The 23,656-nt window shown below is 41.2% G+C and overlaps 1 protein-coding gene across 1 annotated transcript in view; it reads right to left on the bottom strand.

Annotated features, from left to right (window-relative positions):
* LOC126236673 (TBC1 domain family member 19) overlaps positions 1-23,656 on the bottom strand; it is a 169,122-nt gene that overhangs the window by 13,017 nt on the left and 132,449 nt on the right. The window contains exons 10-11 of the mRNA XM_049946160.1: positions 22,375-22,537; positions 8,098-8,299 (exon numbers count right to left, since the gene is read on the bottom strand). Of these exons, the coding sequence (XP_049802117.1) occupies positions 8,098-8,299; positions 22,375-22,537 (365 nt within the window). The remainder of the gene's footprint in view (positions 1-8,097; positions 8,300-22,374; positions 22,538-23,656) is intronic.

Below are 23,656 nucleotides of genomic sequence, written 5' to 3' on the forward strand. Positions count from 1 at the left end.
AGGCACAGGACATCTGTAATTACAATCTGTAGAGGGCTCAGCAAGAGGGACTGCTCATTACTATATATGTGATGGCCATAGGTTGCTAGGCCATATTAAGGGACTTCTTGATATGGAAAGGGTGGTGGTGTTGAAGTGGAGGTATTGATGGTGGTTGGTAGGTTCGATATCGACACAGATACTGCTTTAGCCATCTTTGAGATGGAAGTTAACATCAAGGAAGCTGGCTTGTTTTGTAGAGTATGACCAGTTAGAGCAAATGGGGGAGAAGGTACTGAGGTTCTGGAGGAATCTGAATATGGTGTCCTCACCCTTGAGCCACATCACAGAGATGTCATTGATGAATCTGAACCAGGTGACAGGTTTTGGATTCTGGGTGTTTATGAAGAATTGTTGTATATGGCCCATGAATAGGTTGGCAAACGATGGTGCCATGTGATGCCCACAGAGGTATCCTGGATTTGTTTGTAGGCAACATCTTCAAACAAGAAGTAATTTCAGATGAGGATAAAGTCGGTCATAGCGACTATGAAGTGGGTTGTTGGTTTGGAATCCATCAGGTGTTGAGAAAGGTAGTGTTCAATAATGGTAAGACCATGGTCATTAGGGATGTTACTGTAAATGGAGGTGACATCAATAGTGACTAGCTGGGCTCCGGGATGGTAGAGGAACAGGAGCAGTGGAGATTCGGTGGGGAAAATGGTTGGTATGTTTTATATAGGAGGGTAGGTTCTGGGTAATAGGCCGAAGGTATTGGTCTACAAGAGAAGAGATTCTCTCAGTGGGGACAAGGTAGCTGTCCGTGATGACGTATCCTGGGTGATTTGGGTTATGGACTTCAGGAATCATGTAGAAGTTGTGAGTGCAGGGAGCGGCAGGAGTTAGAAGAGAGGTCGACACCAGGGAGAGTTTCTGGGATGGCCCTATGGATTTGAGGAGAGAACAGAGATTCTGCTGGATTTCTGAAATGAGTCATGGTGGCAGGGTTTGTAGATGGATGTATCTGACAGCCAGTGGATTTCTTCTGGCAGGTAATCCTTGCAGTTAAATACAACCATGGTGGAGCCTTTATCAGAAGGTAACATTATAAGGTCAGAATCAGTTTTTAGGTGGTGGATTGCAGTTCTTTCTGTGGATGTAAGGTTTGTTTGCATGTTGAGATATTTGGGGAGACAAGGTTTGAGATTAAGAAATTCTGGAAAGTTAAGAAGGGGTGATTTGGGGGCAGTGGGGGTGGATCACAGTTGGATGGTGCAGTGAACTGAGTAAGGCAGGGTTCAGCATTGGTCTTTGGTTGAACCTGATTGGTAGGATTGTTGGCACCAAAGTGTTTCCACTGTTGGGACCAGGAGAAGAAGAGAAGGACTTTAAACAAGTCCTGCATGATTAAATTTGGGAATGGGGCAAAAGGTAAGGCCTTTGGAAAGGCCTGATACTACTACAGGGCTAAGGCTTTTATAGGAAATGTTCATGGCTGTCTTTTGGGTCTATTTAGGTTCTGGATTCTGTGTAGTAGTGAGAGGGAGTTTTGGAAGGTAGGGTAAATGTAGTAGGTCTGCAAGACATGTGTTGTCAACTATGGGGTGGCGTGTGCGAGGTTTAGAGGCTGTTTTAGAGGTGGTGAACAGTGGTAGTCCAAGGTAGGAGTAGGAACAGAGCAGGGTGGAGAGTTTTTTGATGTGGCATTGTGCATGTTGATCTAGTTTCTGTAGGGAGAGAGTTTTAGTGTGCAATATGGGATCCAGGAACTTGGGACTGCATAGCAGGAGAATTTTACAGATGGAGAGAAGGTATTGCATGGAGGTTTGGGCCTGATTGATATGATTTTGCAGGACTGTGTTGGTGAGAGCTAAGGACTGGGGGAATCTGATCAGATGGAGGTTATTGTGGAAGGAAGGGTGGCAGCCAGAGATGGATAATTTGATGGTAAGGCCATTCGAGGTGATTCCTTGAGCTAAGCAGCAACACAAGAACAATATGTGGGACTGAGTTCTGGCTAGGGATAAGAAAACTTTTCTGTATTGATGCAGATGGAAGGAGCAGGATCCTTGATGGTGGAAAAAAATGAGTAAAAATACATAAATGACAAAGAATTACATCCGAAAGAATTTGCAAAAATATACCCAAACACATGACAAAGTCAGGTAAAGGATGAAATGGATGAAATATGGTGAAACAAGATGAAATCTGAGGGCACAGGCTGATAGTGAAAGGCAAAAACCAACTGAAATCAGTGTGAAACCACAATGAGATCAAATAAAAAAAGTTAAAAAATTGTAATGTGGGTTACAGGTCTGTGGGTGGATAAGTGTGAAGATGGGAGATGACAGATGTGACTAGATTATGTGAAATTAGTAGATGCAAACTGGAATGGAGAGGAGAAGGAGTGGAGGTAGGCAAGTGGTTGATTGGATGAGATACAAGGTCACGTGCCACAGGAAAGTTACGGGAAATAACACACAAAAATACTTGAGAGTGATGCAGAGAGAGTGGTCAATTTGGAGGTATAGGATTAATGATATTGGAAGAGGTAATGTGGGACATGAGATGTTGCACCAACTATCAGCATGGCCTTGTCGCTAACTCTCGTGTGTGGCTTTGATAGTTGATAAACTGTGGCTTGTAAGTAGAGTGTTCAATGCAGTTTGTAAGACCATTGGTATATACTGAGAGAGATAACTCATCATTCTATCCTCTGTTTCACTTAACACAGGGAAGGAGAGATGAGTGGTCCCTCTCAGAATAAACCCAGGATCAAACTGAGGCTTTTACAGATCATGAGTATCCTCACAATCTTGCAAAAGTGGATTTCCTCTGCCACATCCTTCCAGTCACCTATACATCCATCATCTCCGAAAGTCCCACCATCCACCCACAGAGGAATATTCTCCTCATGCTTCAGCACCACCCAGCACTGGAACAACTGAATTACATTCTCTGTCAGGGTTTTGACTACCTCTCATTGTTCCCTGAAAGGAGAAATGTGTTACCCACCAAATAATACATTCTTCATTTCAGTGACTGTTTCATGGCCTGAGCCATCTGGAACCTTCCTATCAACACCAGTTTTTCTGAATTGTGCAGGTGGAAACACTCCTTGCAATAGATTCTACGATCCCGCAACTCTCCTGGCCTCAACCTTCACTAGACTTTGCCCTTATCCATCTAGCCCCTTGCCTGTTCCCATTCCATCTCTACACAGCCCTCCACTCCACCAATGTACCCAGTCTTTTCAATTTTCTCCTTTCCTGTTACCAACCACCCCCTCCCCTGTCCTTGTCTGATCTCCCGATTACACCTAGCTGCCCTACTCTCCACCTCATCCTCCATGCCCCCACAGCAGCTGTTTACCATCCCCCATCCCTACCCTGCATCTCTGCCTCTCCCTGCCCCAGCCTCCTTCCCCCACCCAGTTGCCTCTCTCATCATGTGATGCTGCTCATAGTCTGACTCCAGCTGCCAGAAACTGTGGTCATGTGGGAAAGTTGCTACTCACCATATAGCAGAGATGCTGAGTTGCAGATAGGCACAACAAAAAGACTTTCACAATTAAAGCTTTTGGCCAATGCCCTTTGTCAACAATACACACACACAGACACACACAAAATGGTTCAAATGGCTCTGAGCACTATGGGACTTAACTTCTAAGGTCATCAGTCCCCTAGAACTTAGAACTACTTAAACCTAACTAACCTAAGGACATCACACACATCCATGCCCGAGGCAGGATTCGAACCTGCGACCATAGTGGTCGCACGGTTCTAGACTGTAGCGCCTAGAACCGCTCGGCCACACCGCCCCCCCCCCCCCCCCCCCCCACACACACACACACAATTCACAGATGCGACTGCAGTCTCAGGCAATAACATTGTCACATACCATCCAGTATTTTCAATTGTTTGATTTTGTCTGATGGATTTTCTTCCATCCTGACCAGTGCTGTTTTCCTTTGTTATTATTTTCTAATTCATTATTATACTCAGTGTCCATCGTTCTTTCTCTTCTTAGCTGTGTTTCTCTTGTTGTCTTACAAACTGCACTGCACCTCTACTTATGAGCCATAGTTCATCAACCATCTCAGCTGCAAACAGCAGTCGGCTACAAGACCATGCCGATAGTTGCTGCAGCATCTCATATCCCACATTACTCTTGCCGATATCGTTAATCCTATACCTCCAAATTGATGACTCTCCCTGTGTCACTCTTGCTTATTTTTGTGTATTATTTCCTGTACCTTTCCAGTGGCACATGAGCTTGTATCTCATCCTACCAACCCCTCCACACCCTCCACTCCTTCTCCTCTCCATTCCAGTTTGCATCTATTAATTTCACTTAATCTAGTCACATATGCCATCTCTCTTCTTCACACTTATCTGTCCATAGATCTGTAACCCACATTACATAATTTTATTTATTTTTTCTTTGACCTCACTGTGGTTTCACGCTAATTGCAGTTGGGTTTTGACTTTCACTATCAGCCTGCTCCCTCATATTTCATCTTGTTTCCCTTGTTTCATCTATTTCATCCTTTATGTGACTTTGCCATGTATTTGGGTGCATTTTTTCAAATTCTTTTGGACTTAATTGTATGTTATTTACGTATTTTTACTCGTTTTTTTCCACCACTATGACTCCCTGCTCCTTCCATCTGCATCAATACAGAAAAGTTTAGCATATGAAGGATACCAACAATTTCCACCACCAATTCTCCACAATTCCTGTTCCTTTTAAAACACAGTGCCCTGCTTGTCACTATTGATGTCACTTTCCCTTACACTAGCATTCCTAATGCCCATAGCGTTACCACTATTGAAGGCTACCGTTCCCAATGTCTGAAGGATTCCAAACCAACAACCCACTTCCTAGTCACCATGACCAAATATATCCTCACCCTAAATTACTTCTCCTTTGAAGGTATTACCTACAAACAAATCCAGGGCAAGGCTATCGAACCTGCATGGCATGATCCAATGCCAACCTATTCATGGGCCATCTAGAGGAATCCTTATTATACACCCAGAATCCCAAACCCTCACCGGGTTTAGATTCATCAATGGCATCTTTGTGATCTAGATCAAGGGTGAGGACACCCTATCCAAATTCCTCCAGAACCTCAATACCTTCTGCCCCATTCATGCCACCTTGTCCTGCTCAATCCAACAAGCCATCTTTCTTGATGTTAACTTCCAACTCAAAGATGGCTACGTATGTATCTTAGTCCATATTAAACCTACTAACCACCAGCAATATCTCCACTTCAGCACCTGCCACCCTTTTCATAACAAGAAGTCCCTTCCATACAGCCTAGCAACATATGGCCATATCTTTGGCTTCCCTCTGACAACCATGCCTCCATCCTTGCTACCCTCCCTGTTGTCCTTTCCCTGTTGCTTCATGACCTGGGTTATGAGTAACTGAATCCACTTTCCCTTCTTCCCTTTCTTTCCCCTCTCTCCTCCCTGATGAAGGAACATTTGTTCCGAAAGCTAGGAACGTAAATTTTCGGTTCTGTTTTTTGTGTATCTATCGGCTGTACTGAGCTGAGGTACGTACTGGCCAGCCCCTCTATCTCTTTGTTAGTATTTGTTTCACATCTTTAATGAGATTTTCCATTAATCATATATAGTGATGAGCAGTCCCTCTCACTGAGACCTTTACAGGCCTCCCAGCCTTGTGCAAAAACAGATGTCCTGACCCTTATCTTTCCAGTCACCCACCACCTTCTAAAGTCCCACCATCCGGCCACAGAGGAGCATTCTCGTTGTGACCCAGTACCACCCAAGACTGAAGCACCTGAATTAAATTCTCCGCCAGTTTTTTGACAACCTCTCATCGTGTTCTAAAATGAGAAATATCCTACCCACTATCCTTCCTACCCCTCCCACAGAGGTGTTTACTGCCCACCAAACCTACACAATATCCTCACATCCATCCCTACATAACCCATGTTCCCAACCCCTTGCCTCATGGCTCATATCGCTGTAATTGACATAGATGCAAGACCTGTCCCATACATCCTCCCACCACCACCTACTCCAGTCCAGTCACAAACATGATACCGAGCGAGGTGGTGCAGTGGTTAGCACACTGGACTCGCATTCGGGAGGATGACGGTTCAATCCCGCATCTGGCCATCCTGATTTAGGTTTTCCATGATTTCCCTAAATCACTACAGACAAATGCCAGGATGGTTCCTTTGAAAGGGCATGGCCGACTTCCTTCCCTGTCCTTCCCTAATCCGATGAGACTGATGACCTTGCTGTCTGGTCTCCTCCCTCACAACAACCCAACAAACATGACCTATTCCATCAGAGGCATGGCTGCCTGTGAAACCAGTCATGTGATTTACAAACTAAGCTGCAACCACTGTGCTCCATTCTGTATGGACATGACTACCAACGAGCTGTCTGTCTGCATAAATGGCTACTGACAAACCATGGTTAAGAAACAACTCGACCACCCATTGCTGGACATGCCACACAACATGACATTCCTCACTTCAATGACTGCTTCACAGCCTGTGCCATCTGGATTCTTCCCACCAACACCCTCTTTAGTGAACTGTGCTGGTGGGAAGTCTCCCTGTCATATATTGTATAACCATCCTGGCATTAACCTTCATTAGTCATTGACCTTACCCATCTAGCCACTTCACTGTTCCCATTCCAGCACTACACAGTCCTGTACTCCACTAGTGCACTCAGTCTTTTCACTTCTCTCCTTTTCTGCTACCTCCCTCTCCCCCCCTCCCCTTCCCCCTCTCACCCTCGCCCACCGTCTAAACTCTCGATTCCACCCAGCTGCCCTGCTCTCCACCTTGTCCCTGTACTCTGGCACAGCAGCACCTTACCTCCCCCCACCCCTACTCTGCATTCTTCCCCTCTCTGACCCAGCCTCCTCCTTACGCCCACCTGGTTGCCTCTCCCGTCATGTGCTGCTGCTCGCAGTCTGGCTCCAGCTGCCAGAGACTGTGGTCAAATGTGTGTGATTTGGGTTTGTGCACAGGTGCTCAGTTTCCAACAGTCTTTTTGTTGTGACTATCTGCCACTCAGCATCTTGGTTATATGGTGAGTAGCAATTATGCTTTTAATATTATTATGAATTTGTGACATAGCTTGACTAAAAGGAGGGATCAATTGATAGGAGATATCCTGTAGCACAAAGAAATTGTGAGTTTGGTAATGGAAGTAAGAACTGTTGAGGGAGACCAAGGAGTGAATATGGTAAGCAAGTCCAAATGAAAGTAAGTTATGGTAACTACGCAGAGGTGAAAAGGCTTGCACAGGGTAGGATAGCATGGGGAGCTGGATCAAGTCAATCTTAGGACTGAAGATTATATTATAAACATTTTTTATAGTGCTGTGAGTCAAGGTCAAAACAACTTGATAAGAAAATAAGAGAATTACAGTAAAGTCTAATATAATGCAGTATGATATACCCTGGAATATACATGGTGTGAAATTTTTACTATGCTCACATGTAATATATCTACAGTCTCAAATGATAAAGGCAAAGGTGAGCCCAGCACATGTGAAAATTAAAAACTATTGATTATGTGGATGGAGAGACTGAATGAACAAAATCAAATTCAGTGTTTGCACTTGATGATCATTACAAAACATGCAAATGAAAATGTATTAAATGACCCACCAAAAACGTTTATTGTCTTCTTTACAGCAGTGGAAAAATGAGCCTACAATAGCCTGCAGACAGTGTTGTACATAGTTTCGTATTTTGTAAAGTGTTTTTTTTATACCATGCAGCAGTACAGTGATTTACTTGAAGTTACTGTACAGTTTATGTTTGGTAGCTGTTTGAGTGAAGTTTACCTAACTGCTATATTTCGCAAGTTCTTTAACAGTTTTATCTTTGATGTTCTTTAAATTTAAACATTGAACAATATGTAGCACAGTATAAAAATGAATTACATGCTTTTACAAACTTTCCATGCATAGTTTGTTATTCCACAGATCACTCTCGATATACTGCATTTATGCTGTAATGCAGGGATACAGTGTGTGATCTGACAACTGGGTTATAGGGGGCTTTTACTGTACATACAAACAGAACAGTTCAGTAATCACAATTAATACTTACGGCTGAATCTTAATGTGTTTGAAATGAAACCAGAGCTGTGACTCATGACGCTGTAATAACTTCTCAAACAGCAAGCACAGACAAAGTATTCCTTGTTGATGAGATGATACCTCATGGAGTCGAAACAGATAGCGCATATAGAAAGCCCGGAAGGTGTGATACACAGCGACTGGGTCATCATACAGATACAAGAAAGGTGTAGCTGTTGAAATGAAGGCATATGTTATTGGCTGAAAATCAGTTTACTAAAGATGCATAATATTATTATACAACACATTTTGGGTACAAATAATTAAAAACAGCAAATTATAAAACACGTACATGTGCGCGCGCACACACACACACACACACACACACACACACACACTAAGCATAAGTACTTATGAGTGACACAGCGTTTGTGGTAATAAGTACAGCGGTGGAGGGGGGAGATGGAGAGATCAATACAGAAGACATTAACAATATGAAATTGAGATGAAAAGAAACAATTACGAAAAAAGGAAGCTGTGGATAGGAGTAAGAAGAAGCAAACAAGAACAAAGGAACAATGGAAAAAGTACTGTAAGTTAGTGCAAATAGCTGCTAAAGGCAAAGTAAGTACTGTATTGACAGAATGTAAGACTGCAGAGGCACAGAGGCACCTCTGGTAGAAAGAAGGAACCAAATGTATATGTACCTGCAGCTGTATTCCACATATATAGCGTCAGTACACTGGGTGTCTTTTCTATGCATAGTTCTGTGTAAATTGTTTTACTGTCACCATTCACCACATTCAGAGATGGCCCTAGCAATTCACCACATTCAGAGATGGCCCTAGCACATCTGCTGCTGGGGTACAAACTTTGTCTTGGCTGTTGAAGTTATGTTTCTAGCTATCCATCCCTAGTATTAAAATTTTTATTAGGATATTTATTTTTGTTTTAGTATTTTTTTTTTAGAGGAAAAAAGGTTGTGATACTTCCAGCCATGAGGACACCCTCACCTTGCTCTATTTCAGACACACAGTGATAACTGATGGACACCTGCAGCCATTAGGAATGTCAAGAACGCACGCGTGAAAGCATGTGACTTCTTCTGACCTGTTGTTGTTGTTGTTGTAGTCTTCAGTCCTGAGACTGGTTTGATGCAGCTCTCCATGCTACTCTATCCTGTGCAAGCTTCTTCATCTCCCAGTACCTACTGCAACCTACATCCTTCTGAATCTGCTTAGTGTATTGATCTCTTGGTCTCCCTCTACGATTTTTACCCTCCACGCTGCCCTCCAATGCTAAACTGGTGATCCCTTGATGCCTCAGAACATGTCCTACCAACCGATCCCTTCTTCTAGTCAAGTTGTGCCACAAACTTCTCTTCTCCCCAATCCTATTCAATACCTCCTCATTAGTTACGTTATCTACCCACCTTATCTTCAGCATTCTTCTGTAGCACCACATTTCGAAAGCTTCTATTCTCTTCTTGTCCAAACTGGTTATCGTCCATGTTTCACTTCCATACATGGCTACACTCCATACAAATACTTTCAGAAACGACTTCCTGACACTTAAATCTATACTCGATGTTAACAAATTTCTCTTCTTCAGAAACGCTTTCCTTGCCATTGCCAGTCTATATTTTATATCCTCTCTACTTCGACCATCATCAGTTATTTTACTCCCTAAATAGCAAAACTCCTTTACTACTTTAAGTGTCTCACTTCCTAATCTAATCCCCTCAGCGTCACCCGATTTAATTAGACTACATTCCATTATCCTCGTTTTGTTTTTGTTGATGTTCATCTTATATCCTCCTTTCAAGACACTGTCCATTCCATTCAACTGCTCTTCCAAGTCCTTTGCTGTCTCTGACAGAATTACAATGTCATCGGCGAACCTCAAAGTTTTTACTTCTTCTCCATGAATTTTAATACCTACTCCGAATTTTTCTTTTGTTTCCTTTACTGCTTGCTCAATATACAGATTGAATAACATCGGGGAGAGGCTACAACCCTGTCTCACTCCTTTCCCAACCACTGCTTCCCTTTCATGTCCCTCGACTCTTATAACTGCCATCTGGTTTCTGTACAAATTGTAAATAGCCTTTCGCTCCCTGTATTTTACCCCTACCACCTTCAGAATTTGAAAGAGAGTATTCCAGTTAACGTTGTCAAAAGCTTTCTCTAAGTCTACAAATGCTAGAAACGTAGGTTTGCCTTTTCTTAATCTTTCTTCTAAGATAAGTCGTAAGGTTAGTATTGCCTCACGTGTTCCAACATTTCTACGGAATCCAAACTGATCTTCCCCGAGGTCCGCTTCTACCAGTTTTTCCATTCGTCTGTAAAGAATTCGCGTTAGTATTTTCCAGCTGTGACTTATTAAACTGATAGTTCAGTAGTTTTCACATCTGTCAACGCCTGCTTTATTTGGTATTGGAATTATTATATTCTTCTTGAAGTCTGTGGGTATTTCGCCTGTCTCATACATCTTGCTCACCAGATTGTAGAGTTTTGTCATGACTGGCTCTCCCAAGGCCATCAGTAGTTCTAATGGAATGTTGTCTACTCCCGGGGCCTTGTTTCGACTCAGGTCTTTCAGTGCTCTGTCAAACTCTTCACGCAGTATCTTATCTCCCATTTCATCTTCATCTACATCCTCTTCCATTTCCATAATATTGTCCTCAAGTACTTCGCCCTTGTATAAACCCTCTATATACTCCTTCCACCTTTCTGCCTTCCCTTCTTTGCTTAGAACTGGGTTGCCATCTGAGCTCTTGATATTCATACAAGTGGTTCTCTTCTCTCCTAAGGTCTCTTTAATTTTCCTGTAGGCAGTATCTATCTTACCCCTAGTGAGAAGAGCCTCTACATCCTTACATTTGTCCTCTAGCCATCCCTGCTTAGCCATTTTGCACTTTCTGTCGATCTCATTTTTGAGACGTTTGTATTCCCTTTTGCCTGCTTCATTTACTGCATTTTTATATTTTCTCCTTTCATCAATTAAATTCAATATTTCTTCTGTTACCCAAGGATTTCTATTAGCCCTCGTCTTTTTACCTACTTGATCCTCTGCTGCCTTCACTACTTCATCCCTCAGAGCTACCCATTCTTCTTCTACTGTATTTCTTTCCCCCATTCCTGTCAATTGTTCCCTTATGCTCTCCCTGAAACTCTGTACAACCTCTGGTTCTTTCAGTTTATCCAGGTCCCATCTCCTTAAATTCCCACCTTTTTGCAGTTTCTTCAGTTTCAATCTGCAGTTCATAACCAATAGATTGTGGTCAGAATCCACATCTGCCCCTGGAAATGTCTTACAATTTAAAACCTGGTTCCTAAATCTCTGTCTTACCATTATATAATCTATCTGATACCTATTAGTATCTCCAGGATTCTTCCAGGTATACAACCTTCTTTTATGATTCTTGAACCAAGTGTTAGCTATGATTAAGTTATGCTCTGTGCAAAATTCTACAAGGCGGCTTCCTCTTTCATTTCTTCCCCCCAATCCATATTCACCTACTATGTTTCCTTCTCTCCCTTTTCCTACTGACGAATTCCAGTCACCCATGACTATTAAATTTTCATCTCCCTTCACTACCTGAATAATTTCTTTTATCTCGTCATACATTTCATCAATTTCTTCATCATCTGCAGAGCTAGTTGGCATATAAACTTGTACTACTGTAGTAGGCATGGGCTTTGTGTCTATCTTGGCCACAATAATGCGTTCACTATGCTGTTTGTAGTAGCTAACCCGCACTCCTATTTTTTTATTCATTATTAAACCTACTCCTGCATTACCCCTATTTGATTTTGTATTTATAACCCTGTAATCACCTGACCAAAAGTCTTGTTCCTCCTGCCACCGAACTTCACTAATTCCCACTATATCTAACTTTAACCTATCCATTTCCCTTTTTAAATTTTCTAACCTACCTGCCCGATTAAGGGATCTGACATTCCACGCTCCGATCCGTAGAATGCCAGTTTTCTTTCTCCTGATAACGACGTCCTCCTGAGTAGTCCCCGCCCGGAGATCCGAATGGGGGACTATTTTACCTCCGGAATATTTTACCCAAGAGGACGCCATCATCATTTAATCATACAGTAAAGCTGCATGTCCTCGGGAAAAATTACGGCTGTAGTTTCCCCTTGCTTTCAGCCGTTCGCAGTACCAGCACAGCAAGGCCGTTTTGGTTAATGTTACAAGGCCAGATCAGTCAATCATCCAGACTGTTGCCCCTGCAACTACTGAAAAGGCTGCTGCCCCTGTTCAGGAACCACATGTTTGTCTGGCCTCTCAACAGATACCCCTCCGTTGTGGTTGCACCTACGGTACGGCCATCTGTATCGCTGAGGCACGCAAGCCTCCCCACCAACGGCAAGGTCCATGGTTCATGGGGCAGTCATTTTACCTGCCTTAGGAAGAAGGAATGTGTTGACAATTCCAGCATCACACAGGCACAGAGAAGAGCATTCACAGAGTGTGAAGAATTCGTGCAGGAAGGCGACAGTAGGAATGTCCCTTATAAATCATGAATGACAGCAGACTCTGAGACAAAGCCCAAACCTGAGTCTGTCCAGGTCTCAAGCAGAGAGAGAGAGAGGGAGAGGGGAGGGGGGGGGGGAGTGAGAGAGAGAGAGATAGAGAGAGAGAGAGAGAGAGAGAGAGAGAGAGAGAGAGAGAGCTGTTACAAAGAAGTGTTGTGTAGCTGTTCTCAGTGTGTGTGTGAGTGTATACCTGTCCTTTTTTCCCCCTAAGGTAAGTCTTTCCGCTCCCGGGATTGGAATGACTCCTTACCCTCTTTCTTAAAACCCACATCCTTTCGTCTTTCCCTCTCCTTCCCTCTTTCCTGATGAAGCAACAGTTGGTTGCAAAAGCTTGAATTTTGTGTGTATGTTTGTGTTTTTTTGTTTCCACCACAACTACAGCACCTACCACAGAGATAATTTTTAACTTCCCATACTCTACTTAAAACTCTGTGAAATACGCGGAAGTAAAACCATTGTTTAAGAAAGGTTCAAAAAATGATATGGGAAATTATTGCCCCACCTCTATACTCCCTGACATATCAAAAATAGTTGAAAAAACTGCTGCTTTACAGATACAAACCTTCAACACGCAGAATGATATCATTTCACGTAACCAATTTGGTTTCCAACAAAGCAAAAACACAGTAGATGCGATAAATCTTCATCACAAGAAAGGAAAGCTAAGGTCACAGGAATGGTCTGTGATCCTACAAAAGCATTCAACTTTGTAAACAATGCCCTCATGCTTTTCAAACTCAACAGGTATGAAATAACGGATATTGCTTTGAAATTATTTGAATCATATCTCTTGGAGAGGAAACAAAGGGTAGTAATCACATCAAATGGAACAGATCACTTCTCTGAGTGAAAAACTGTGTCACAAGGTGTTGCTCAAGGCTCAATTCTTGGACCCATTTTATTCCTGTTCTATGTAAATGACTTGCCTTTCAATATAAATACTCATTTAACTTTGTTTGCAGATGATACCTCTGCCCTAATTGAAAATGAAAATTCTGACACTACACCGCAGAGTGTCACGAATACATTAAGTAACCTGGAAATATGGTTCAGTCAAAATGGCTTAAAGCTAAACATTTTGAAAACCCACATGATGAGTTTTAAAACAAAACATTAAAAAACTGAAGAAATTTGTGTCACTCACAAGAGTCAAAAAATGGAAGAACTTGACTCAGTCAGGCTCCTGGGAATAAACTTAGACAGAACTTTGAGTTGGAATTCTCATATAGAATATCTAGCAAATAAATGAAACAGCCTTGCATTTGCAATGGAAATTTTAGCCTGTGCCACTGATATGGCCACCAGAAAAATAGCATATTCTACATCTACATCTACATTTATACTCCGCAAGCCACTCAACAGTGTGTGGCGGAGGGCACTTTACGTGCCACTGTCATTAGCCTCCGTGCATGCTCGAATCTCTTTAATTTTACATTTGTGATCTCCTTGGGAGGTATAAGTAGGGGGAAGCAATGTATTCAATACCTCATCCAGAAACGCACCCTCTCGAAACCTGGACAGCAAGTTACACTGCGATGCGGAGCGCCTCTCTTGCAGTGTCTGCCACTTGAGTTTGCTAAACATCTCCGTAACGCTATCACGCTTACCAAATAACCCTGTGACAAAATGCGCCGCTCCTCTTTGGATCTTTTCTATCTCCTCTGTAAACCCGACCTGGTACAGATCCCACACTGATGAGCAACACTCAAGTATAGGTCGAACGAGTGTTCTGTAAGCCACCTCCTTTGTTGATGGACATTTTCTAAGGACTCTCCCAATGAATCTCAACCTGGCACCCACCTTACCAACAATTAATTTTATATGATCACTCCACTTCAAATCGTTGCGTACGCATACTCCCAGATATTTTACAGAAGTAACTGCTACCAGTGTTTGTTCCGCTATCATATAATCATACAATAAAGGATCCTTCTTTCTATGTATTTGCAATACATTACATTTGACTATGTTAAGGGTCAGTTGCCACTCCCTGAACCAAGTGCCTATCCGCTGCAGATCTTCCTGCACTTCGCTGCAATTTTCTAATGCTGCAACGTCTCTGTATACTACAGCATCATCTGCGAAAAGCCGCATGGAACTTCCGACACTACCTACTAGGTCATTTATATATATTGTGAAAAGCAATGGTCCCATAACACTCCCCTGTGGCATGCTAGAGGCTACTTTAACGTCTGTAGATGTCTTTCCATTGAGAACAACAAGCTGTGTTCTGTTTGCTAAAAACTCTTCAATCCAGCCACACAGCTGGTCTGATATTTCGTAGGCTCTTACTTTGTTTATCAGGCAACAGTGCGGAACTGTATCAAATGCCTTCTGGAAGTCAAGGAAAATGGCATCTACCTGGGAGCCTGTATATAATATTTTCTGAGTCTCATGAACAAATAAAGCGAGTTGGGTCTCACACGATTGCTGTTTCTGGAATCCATGTTGATTCCTACAGAGTAGTTCTGGGTTTCCAGAAATGACATGATACGCAAGCAAAAAACATGTTCTAAAATTCTACAACATATCGATGTCAGAGATATAGGTCTATAGTTTTGCGCATCTGCTCGACGACCCTTCTTGAAGACTGGGACTACCTGTGCTCTTTTCCAATCATTTGGAACCTTCTGTTCCTCTAGAGACTTGCAGTACATGGCTGTTAGAAGGGGGGCAAGTTCTTTCACGTACTCTGTGTAGAATCGAATTGGTATCCCGTCAGGTCCAGTGGACTTTCCTCTGTTGAGTGATTTCAGTTGCTTTTCTATTCCTTGGACACTTATTTCGATGTCAGCCGTTTTTTCGTTTGCACGAGGATTTAGAGAAGGAACTGCAGTGTGGTCTTCCTCTGTGAAACAACTTTGGAGAGGGTTATAGTATTTCAGCTTTACGCGTGTCATCCTCTGTGTCAATGCAATCATCATCCCAGACTGTCTGGATATGCTGTTGTGAGCCACTTACTGATTTAACGTAAGACCAGAACTTCCTAGGATTTTCTGTCGAGTCGGTACATAGAATGTTACTTTCAAATTCACTGAACGCTTCATGCAAAGCCCTCCTAACACTAAATTTGACATCGTTTAGGTTCTTTTTGTCTGAGAGGTTCTGGCTGTGTTTAAACTTGCAGTGAAGCTCTCTTTGCTTTCACAGTAGTTTCCTAATTTTGTTGTTGAACCACGATGGGTTTTTCCCGTCAGCTTCTTTGAATCAATTATTTGATATGGCATAATTCTTTGGGGAAACTCGGAAAATGTTACATGAATTTTAAAGTTCCAAAAAAAGAATCATTCGCAAAATGTGCTCTGCATAGCCGAGGGCATCATGTCGACCATTATTTAAAGACCTAAAAATATTAACTGTCCCTTCTTTATACACCTCTGAGCTGATCTATCAAAAAAAAAAAAAAATCATTTTGAACACTCATATGACACAAGACATAAAGAGAACTTTATCCTCATGTCTCATCGCTTAAAACTGTGTGCGCAGACTCCTCAGTATATAGCCATGAAAATTCACAACACAGTAAAATGGTGTGACATAATGAATATGAAGATAAATATTTTAAAAAGCACATTACATGATTTTCTAATTGAACAATGCTACTACTCTGTGGAAGATTTCATGAAGGATGAAATGATACTTTGATCTGGATACCTAAAATGGAATAAAAATTTATGATAGTTATAGTAAAAGTAAATAATGTAAGTTTGACAAATTTCAAATAAGTAAACTGTCCACAAAGTATTATTGTAAGTGTGACAAAATTTTAAATAAGCAAACTGTAACCTTGACATGTCTCCTGTAGATCAGACATATGTTCTAAAATTGCGAACGTTATGAGATGAATAAAACACATTTCACATATATACATATAAGGGAGGGAATGGATGGTACATGATATTTTCAAACTTTTAAACAGTGGTGGACACATTTTCTGTTGTTTGGCAATACCCATATTGCAAATTAATTACTTTCTTCAGTAATACTAGAAGCCCCCCCAAAAATTATGCCATAACAAATAACTGACTCAGAGTAGCAATGATAGACTACCTTTTTGGTGTCTATGTTTGTGGCACCTAACAAAATGCACATTGCAAATACTAAGCCATTCAGTTTTGTTTGCTAAGTAGTCAATGTGTACTTTCCAATTCAAATATCTAGCAAAATTTAGGCATAAGAAGTTCAAATGATTTGCTTCTGTAATATCCTTGTTATCAAAGGTTGCATCATTCTGGTTTTAGTTATATTTAGTTTTAGTTCATTTTGATAAAATCGGGACTCCAGGTTTGTAAAGTATTTTTGACACTTTGTGGAGTTCTTTCAGGCACCTCATTTTAAATTATATGTGACGTATCATCATCAAATGAAACTAAATGAACTTGAATAGCTAGTGGTTAGTCATTTTTGTAGAAAAGAAACAGACAAGGACTCAATACTGAACCTTGAGCAACATCTTGGAAAATGGTTTTCCAGTATGAGGAATACTTGCTTGAAATCTGAATCTTGTTTGAATCTGAAATCTTGATTATTCTTAATTTCCTGTCTGTTAAGTTAGAGTAGAAACCACTGCAAAACACTGTCCCTGATTCTGTATACACATATTATGAATAGAAGTAAGGAATGGTTTTTAACAGGTCACAGAATATTCCTGTGACCTTTGTACCCTTATCTAATGAACACATCTTTTGACTAAACTAAATGATGGCATTCAGTGTTTTTTTACTTGGAATCCAAACTGGTTTTCAAACTTTGTCATTTATAGTACAAAATTTTTGAATCTGTTTCGCTACAGTCTTTTCAAACAGTTTAGGGAAGATTGACGGAAGAGATATAGGATGGTAACCCCCATATCTTTTGTTGATCCCTTTTTGAATCATGGTTTTATCTTGGGATACTTCAATTTATTTGGAAAACATCCCTGCTCAAAGCATTGGTTTATGATAACTGACAGTGGTAGCGAAATGAAATCATCCATGTCCTTGACTACTGATGTGGGTATTTCATCCCACCCAGGTGAGGCTTTGTTTTTTAATGACAATATTTCATTTTCCATATCTCTTTGGGTGATTTTTCAAATTATATAAATATCTGTTCTTGTTGCTTTCCAAACCTATGAAATTTTCCCTGTTTTGATTGGCTGCCATATTTACATCTGAATTTGCTACATTTAAGAAGGATTTATTTTAACAAATGAACACCTGAATGAGGCTTACAATAATATTTCCAAATCTAATTTTCAGTATCACTTGTGTTTTGACTTTTGTTCCTAATTCTCTTTGAACAGTTGACCAAACTGCTTTTGTCTTATTTCCATTTTTGAGGATGAATGCATCATTTGTTTGTTTTAGTGGTCAATACAATTTTCCTCAATACAGCTTCATGGTGTTTAATGTACATAGGAAAATCAGGATTACTGTTTGATTTCAACTCACTGTGGAGCTGTCTCTTTCTGGTAGTAGAGATTTTTGTTCTTCGTGTAATCCACTTAAATTTACTGTTTCCTTTCTTTTATGAAGATGTAGGAGAAAAAGATTCATGGCATATATCTACAAAGCAATTTAAGAAATTGTCAGGGTTTCCAGTGCTTAAAGCTCTAGTGGTCTACAGGCCAGCTTACAATATTTAGTTTACTATGGGAAAAGTCCATATACTTATGCTGAAATTCCTTTTTTTAATATATTTTTGGTGATCTTAATTTGTCTGCGTTTGTAAGCTCAATAAACAGAGCTGAATTATCTGAAATGTCTAGGCCTAAGAAGTACTTATTTGAATTTTAAAACTAATAGTTTGTAATAACATTATCGATGGTGGTCACTGATCTACTGTTTTCTCTAGCACCTTTAGAAAAGTTTATGAATAAGTTGTGAAATTCAGTGGATTCACTGCTTTCAGCTAACATATTTTAGTTGAAGTTTGCTTTGATCACTTTTTGAAGTTCTTCCTAGAGACACTGAAATTTAGCTAAGAACATTTTTGTTACAGCACATCCAGAAATTCTGTAGATTGATATAACCACTGTATTCAGATCACTTACTGTCATTTCTTGTTAACAATATCTTTTATTCCCAAGAATAAGCAGCTTTCACTCAGTTATTACTCAGCAGAAATCAAACCTGCATTTAACTCTTGTGAAAAAATATACATGTATGGATATGGTGTCTGTTCTTTCGGGCATGTCTGAAAGAACAGACACCATTGATGACTTGCAGCCATATAGAACGAAATCAGAATTATATACTACTTCAGCTACTGATGGGTGTTGATATACACTCCTGGAAATTGAAATAAGAACACCGTGAATTCATTGTCCCAGGAAGGGGAAACTTTATTGACACATTCCTGGGGTCAGATACATCACATGATCACACTGACAGAAGCACAGGCACATAGACACAGGCAACAGAGCATGCACAATGTCGGCACTAGTACAGTGTATATCCACCTTTCGCAGCAATGCAGGCTGCTATTCTCCCATGGAGACGATCGTAGAGATGCTGGATGTAGTCCTGTGGAACGGCTTGCCATGCCATTTCCACCTGGCGCCTCAGTTGGACCAGCGTTCGTGCTGGACGTGCAGACCGCGTGAGACGACGCTTCATCCAGTCCCAAACATGCTCAATGGGGGACAGATCCGGAGATCTTGCTGGCCAGGGTAGTTGACTTACACCTTCTAGAGCACGTTGGGTGGCACGGGATACATGCGGACGTGCATTGTTCTGTTGGAACAGCAAGTTCCCTTGCCGGTCTAGGAATGGTAGAACGATGGGTTCGATGACGGTTTGGATGTACCGTGCACTATTCAGTGTCCCCTCGACGATCACCAGTGGTGTACGGCCAGTGTAGGAGATCGCTCCCCACACCATGATGCCGGGTGTTGGCCCTGTGTGCCTCGGTCATATGCAGTCCTGATTGTGGCGCTCACCTGCACGGCGCCAAACACGCATACGACCATCATTGGCACCAAGGCAGAAGCGACTCTCATCGCTGAAGACGACACGTCTCCATTCGTCCCTCCATTCACGCCTGTCGCGACACCACTGGAGGCGGGCTGCACGATGTTGGGGCGTGAGCGGAAGACGGCCTAACGGTGTGCGGGACCGTAGCCCAGCTTCATGGAGACGGTTGCGAATGGTCCTCGCCGATACCCCAGGAGCAACAGTGTCCCTAATTTGCTGGGAAGTGGCGGTGCGGTCCCCTACGGCACTGCGTGGGATCCTACGGTCTTGGCGTGCATCCGTGCGTCGCTGCGGTCCGGTCCCAGGTCGACGGGCACGTGCACCTTCCGCCGACCACTGGCGACAACATCGATGTACTGTGGAGACCTCACGCCCCACGTGTTGAGCAATTCGGCGGTACGTCCACCCGGCCTCCCGCATGCCCACTATACGCCCTCGCTCAAAGTCCGTCAACTGCACATACGGTTCACGTCCACGCTGTCGCGGCATGCTACCAGTGCTAAAGACTGCGATGGAGCTCCGTATGCCACGGCAAACTGGCTGACACTGACGGCGGCGGTGCACAAATGCTGCGCAGCTAGCGCCATTCGACGGCCAACACCGCGGGTCCTGGTGTGTCCGCTGTGCCGTGCGTGTGATCATTGGTTGTACAGCCCTCTCGCAGTGTCCGGAGCAAGTATGGTGGGTCTGACACACCGGTGTCAATGTGTTCTTTTTTCCATTTCCAGGAGTGTATATCAATGGGGACAGGTGAAAATTTGTGCCCCGACCGGAACTCGAACCCGGGATCTCCTGCTTACATGGGAAAAGCTCTATCCATCTGAGCTACCAAGGGCACAGAGGATAGTGTGACTGCAGGGATTATCTCACGCATACCTCCCACGAGACCCACATTCTCACCTTATATGTCCACACACTACATTCGTAGTGTCCCTACCCAACACACTCATAACTCGTGGAAGACATTCTTACCAAGTCCCGTAAGAGTTCGGGTAATATGTATGCATCTACACAGAAGAAGGTCATGGCTAGTATTGCCAGAACTATATACTTATATATAAAAATTTCACTGAGTCTAATATTCCATGAACATTGTGCTCATTAAGTATTGAGGGAATATTTTTACTTGCTGTGTAGGGCCATACAACAAGAACAAACCACATTAATGCCATGTGAGTAGTTAGGTAAGGTATATAATTGTATGTAGATGTAGATTGTAATTCCATGTTGTTATAATACAATGTGCAAAGTGAACCACAGACAAATAACAAACTAGCAAAAACAAAAGTAATGTAGTCACTGCTATATTCTTCTTCATAATACGTGTGTTTATGGCTCTAAAAAGGTGCAATCGGCTGACAGTTTACAGACCATATATATATATATATATATAAAAAGAAAGAAAGATGATGAGACTTACCAAACAAAAGCGCTGGCAGGTCGATAGACACACAAACAAACAAACACAAATATACACACAAAATTCAAGCTTTCGCAACAAACTGTTGCCTCATCAGGAAAGAGGGAAGGAGAGGGAAAGACGAAAGGATGTGGGTTTTAAGGGAGAGGGTAAGGAGTCATTCCAATCCCGGGAGCGGAAAGACTTACCTTAGGGGGAAAAAAGGACAGGTATACACTCGCACACACACACATATCCATCCACACATACAGACACAAGCAGACATATTTAAAGACAAAGAGTTAAATATGTCTGCTTGTGTCTGTATGTGTGGATGGATATGTGTGTGTGTGCGAGTGTATACCTGTCCTTTTTTCCCCCTAAGGTAAGTCTTTCCGCTCCCGGGATTGGAATGACTCCTTACCCTCTCCCTTAAAACCCACATCCTTTCGTCTTTCCCTCTCCTTCCCTCTTTCCTGATGAGGCAACAGTTTGTTGCGAAAGCTTGAATTTTGTGTGTATATTTGTGTTTGTTTGTTTGTGTGTCTATCGACCTGCCAGCGCTTTTGTTTGGTAAGTCTCATCATCTTTCTTTCTTTTTAGATATATTTTTTCCACGTGGAATGTTTCCCTCTGTTATATTTATATATATATATATATATATATATATATATATATATATATATATATATATATATATATATATATATATATATATATATATATATATATATATATATATAAAACAAAGATGATGTGACTTACCAAACGAAAGCGCTGGCAGGTCGATAGACACACAAACAAACACAAACATACACACAAAATTCAAGCTTTCGCAACCAACGGTTGCTTCGTCAGGAAAGAGGGAAGGAGAGGGAAAGACGAAAGGATGTGGGTTTTAAGGGAGAAGGTAATGAGTCATTCCAATCCCGGGAGTGGAAAGACTTACCTTCAGGGGAAAAAGGACAGGTATACACTCGCACACACACACATATCCATCCGCACATACACAAACATAAGCAGACATTTCCCTCTCCTTCCCTCTTTCCTGATGAAGCAACCGTTGGTGGTCAGAGCATCTGCCTAGTAAAAAGGAGACCTGAGGTTAAATCCTGGTCCAACTAATTTCAATCAATGCCCACTCACAGCCAGTGTCTGTAATTTCTTTGTATCGTAGCTATGACTTTAGTATAAAGAACATTTTTTTAATTATTGACACAACTAAAAACTTTATCTACAAGTCATTTGTTGTTCTGCCTCCTATCACTTTTTAGTTCCTGGGAGTATACTGTTATATTCTAATCTTGATATTATAAGTCATTGTTGAATGCCAAGCACCTGTAATAACAAGCCACCTTCATAATGGTTTGAGGAATAGTTACTTAAAGAGTTCTGCATACCATACATTGTAAATCCATGGAAAGGAATGATGCCACTGGGTGGGAATACAACTGTATTCTCAATAGTTGGCTGCTTGTTCTTTAACACAGCATGGAAAGGATTGCTAGCACTGTGATGAAAGATGGACAGTACTTCAGTATCTCTAGAAAAACAAAGCATAACCTGAAATGAAAATATAAGCACATATTAATTACATAAGGATTTGTGATGTAATGGGAAAGTAGAATGAATATATGCAGCAAAATACAAGGCATAAACAAATGCAATGAACAATATATAAGAAAAAACGTAAGATTAGTATATCAATAACATTAGTGTTATGAAAGCTGTAACTTCCAAATTCCTGTTATACGATGTTACTGATTTGATTATGGTTTACAAATCCTTGGATAAAAACATAGGGATAGAATAGCAGAAGATATAATGACAATGATCAAATAAAGTGTCACAAACACACATTTAATTTTGGAACGAAACTGAAATTATTTTCCTAGGTAGAAGCTGTTTGTGCTTGGATATTTGTATAATTATCAGTGAAAGCTATCTTATAGATTTACATTACAAATGTCCATTTGATGTCAATTCCCTTTTGGTAAATTTAATTAGTTTATAATAAATATATAACATAAGTTATACTAAAAAAATGAGCTATGCATAATTAGTAATTGGATATTTTCACTACACTTTATGATGAAAGAATGATATTGCTTATGAACTAACATATGAAGCAGATCTAAGGGAATATATGGCAAGAAGGGAAGATATTCTTTGTTTTTGCATGTGAGTAATTAATAAGCCCATGCTCAAATACAGTTTCATATATAATATGTTGTGTAATACACTCTTTATGTAAAAAAAAGACTGACTTTAAAAATACCTGTTGGTAAATTATATTTGAATAGCATGATTACAAAGGAAGGAATCTTGGGTTGTAAGTATTTACCAAGATGTTAAAATTATTGAAAAGAGCATATTCAAAAATAAAAAGAGGCTTTTATTGTCACAAGTATCACAAACAGATTATGAATTCAGTGGGATTGTAAGTTAGCAAGAATTCTACATTATTGTGATGTGGTAGTGACTGTTTGAAATACTGCCATGGCTTGCACATTGTGCAACATTTTTTACTGATTAGACTCTCTTGCTTGTGTGCACTCCACAGAATCAACTTTCACCTCCTGCCAGTATTTGAAATTTAAAGGTTGCAGAAAATTAAAGAACTTCCTTGTTGGCAAAATGTTGGATTGTTCTGGATATTTTGATTTGCTGTGTAAATACAAG

This window comes from Schistocerca nitens, chromosome 1, assembly GCF_023898315.1.
Source record: "Schistocerca nitens isolate TAMUIC-IGC-003100 chromosome 1, iqSchNite1.1, whole genome shotgun sequence".
Lineage (NCBI taxonomy): Eukaryota > Metazoa > Arthropoda > Insecta > Orthoptera > Acrididae > Schistocerca > Schistocerca nitens.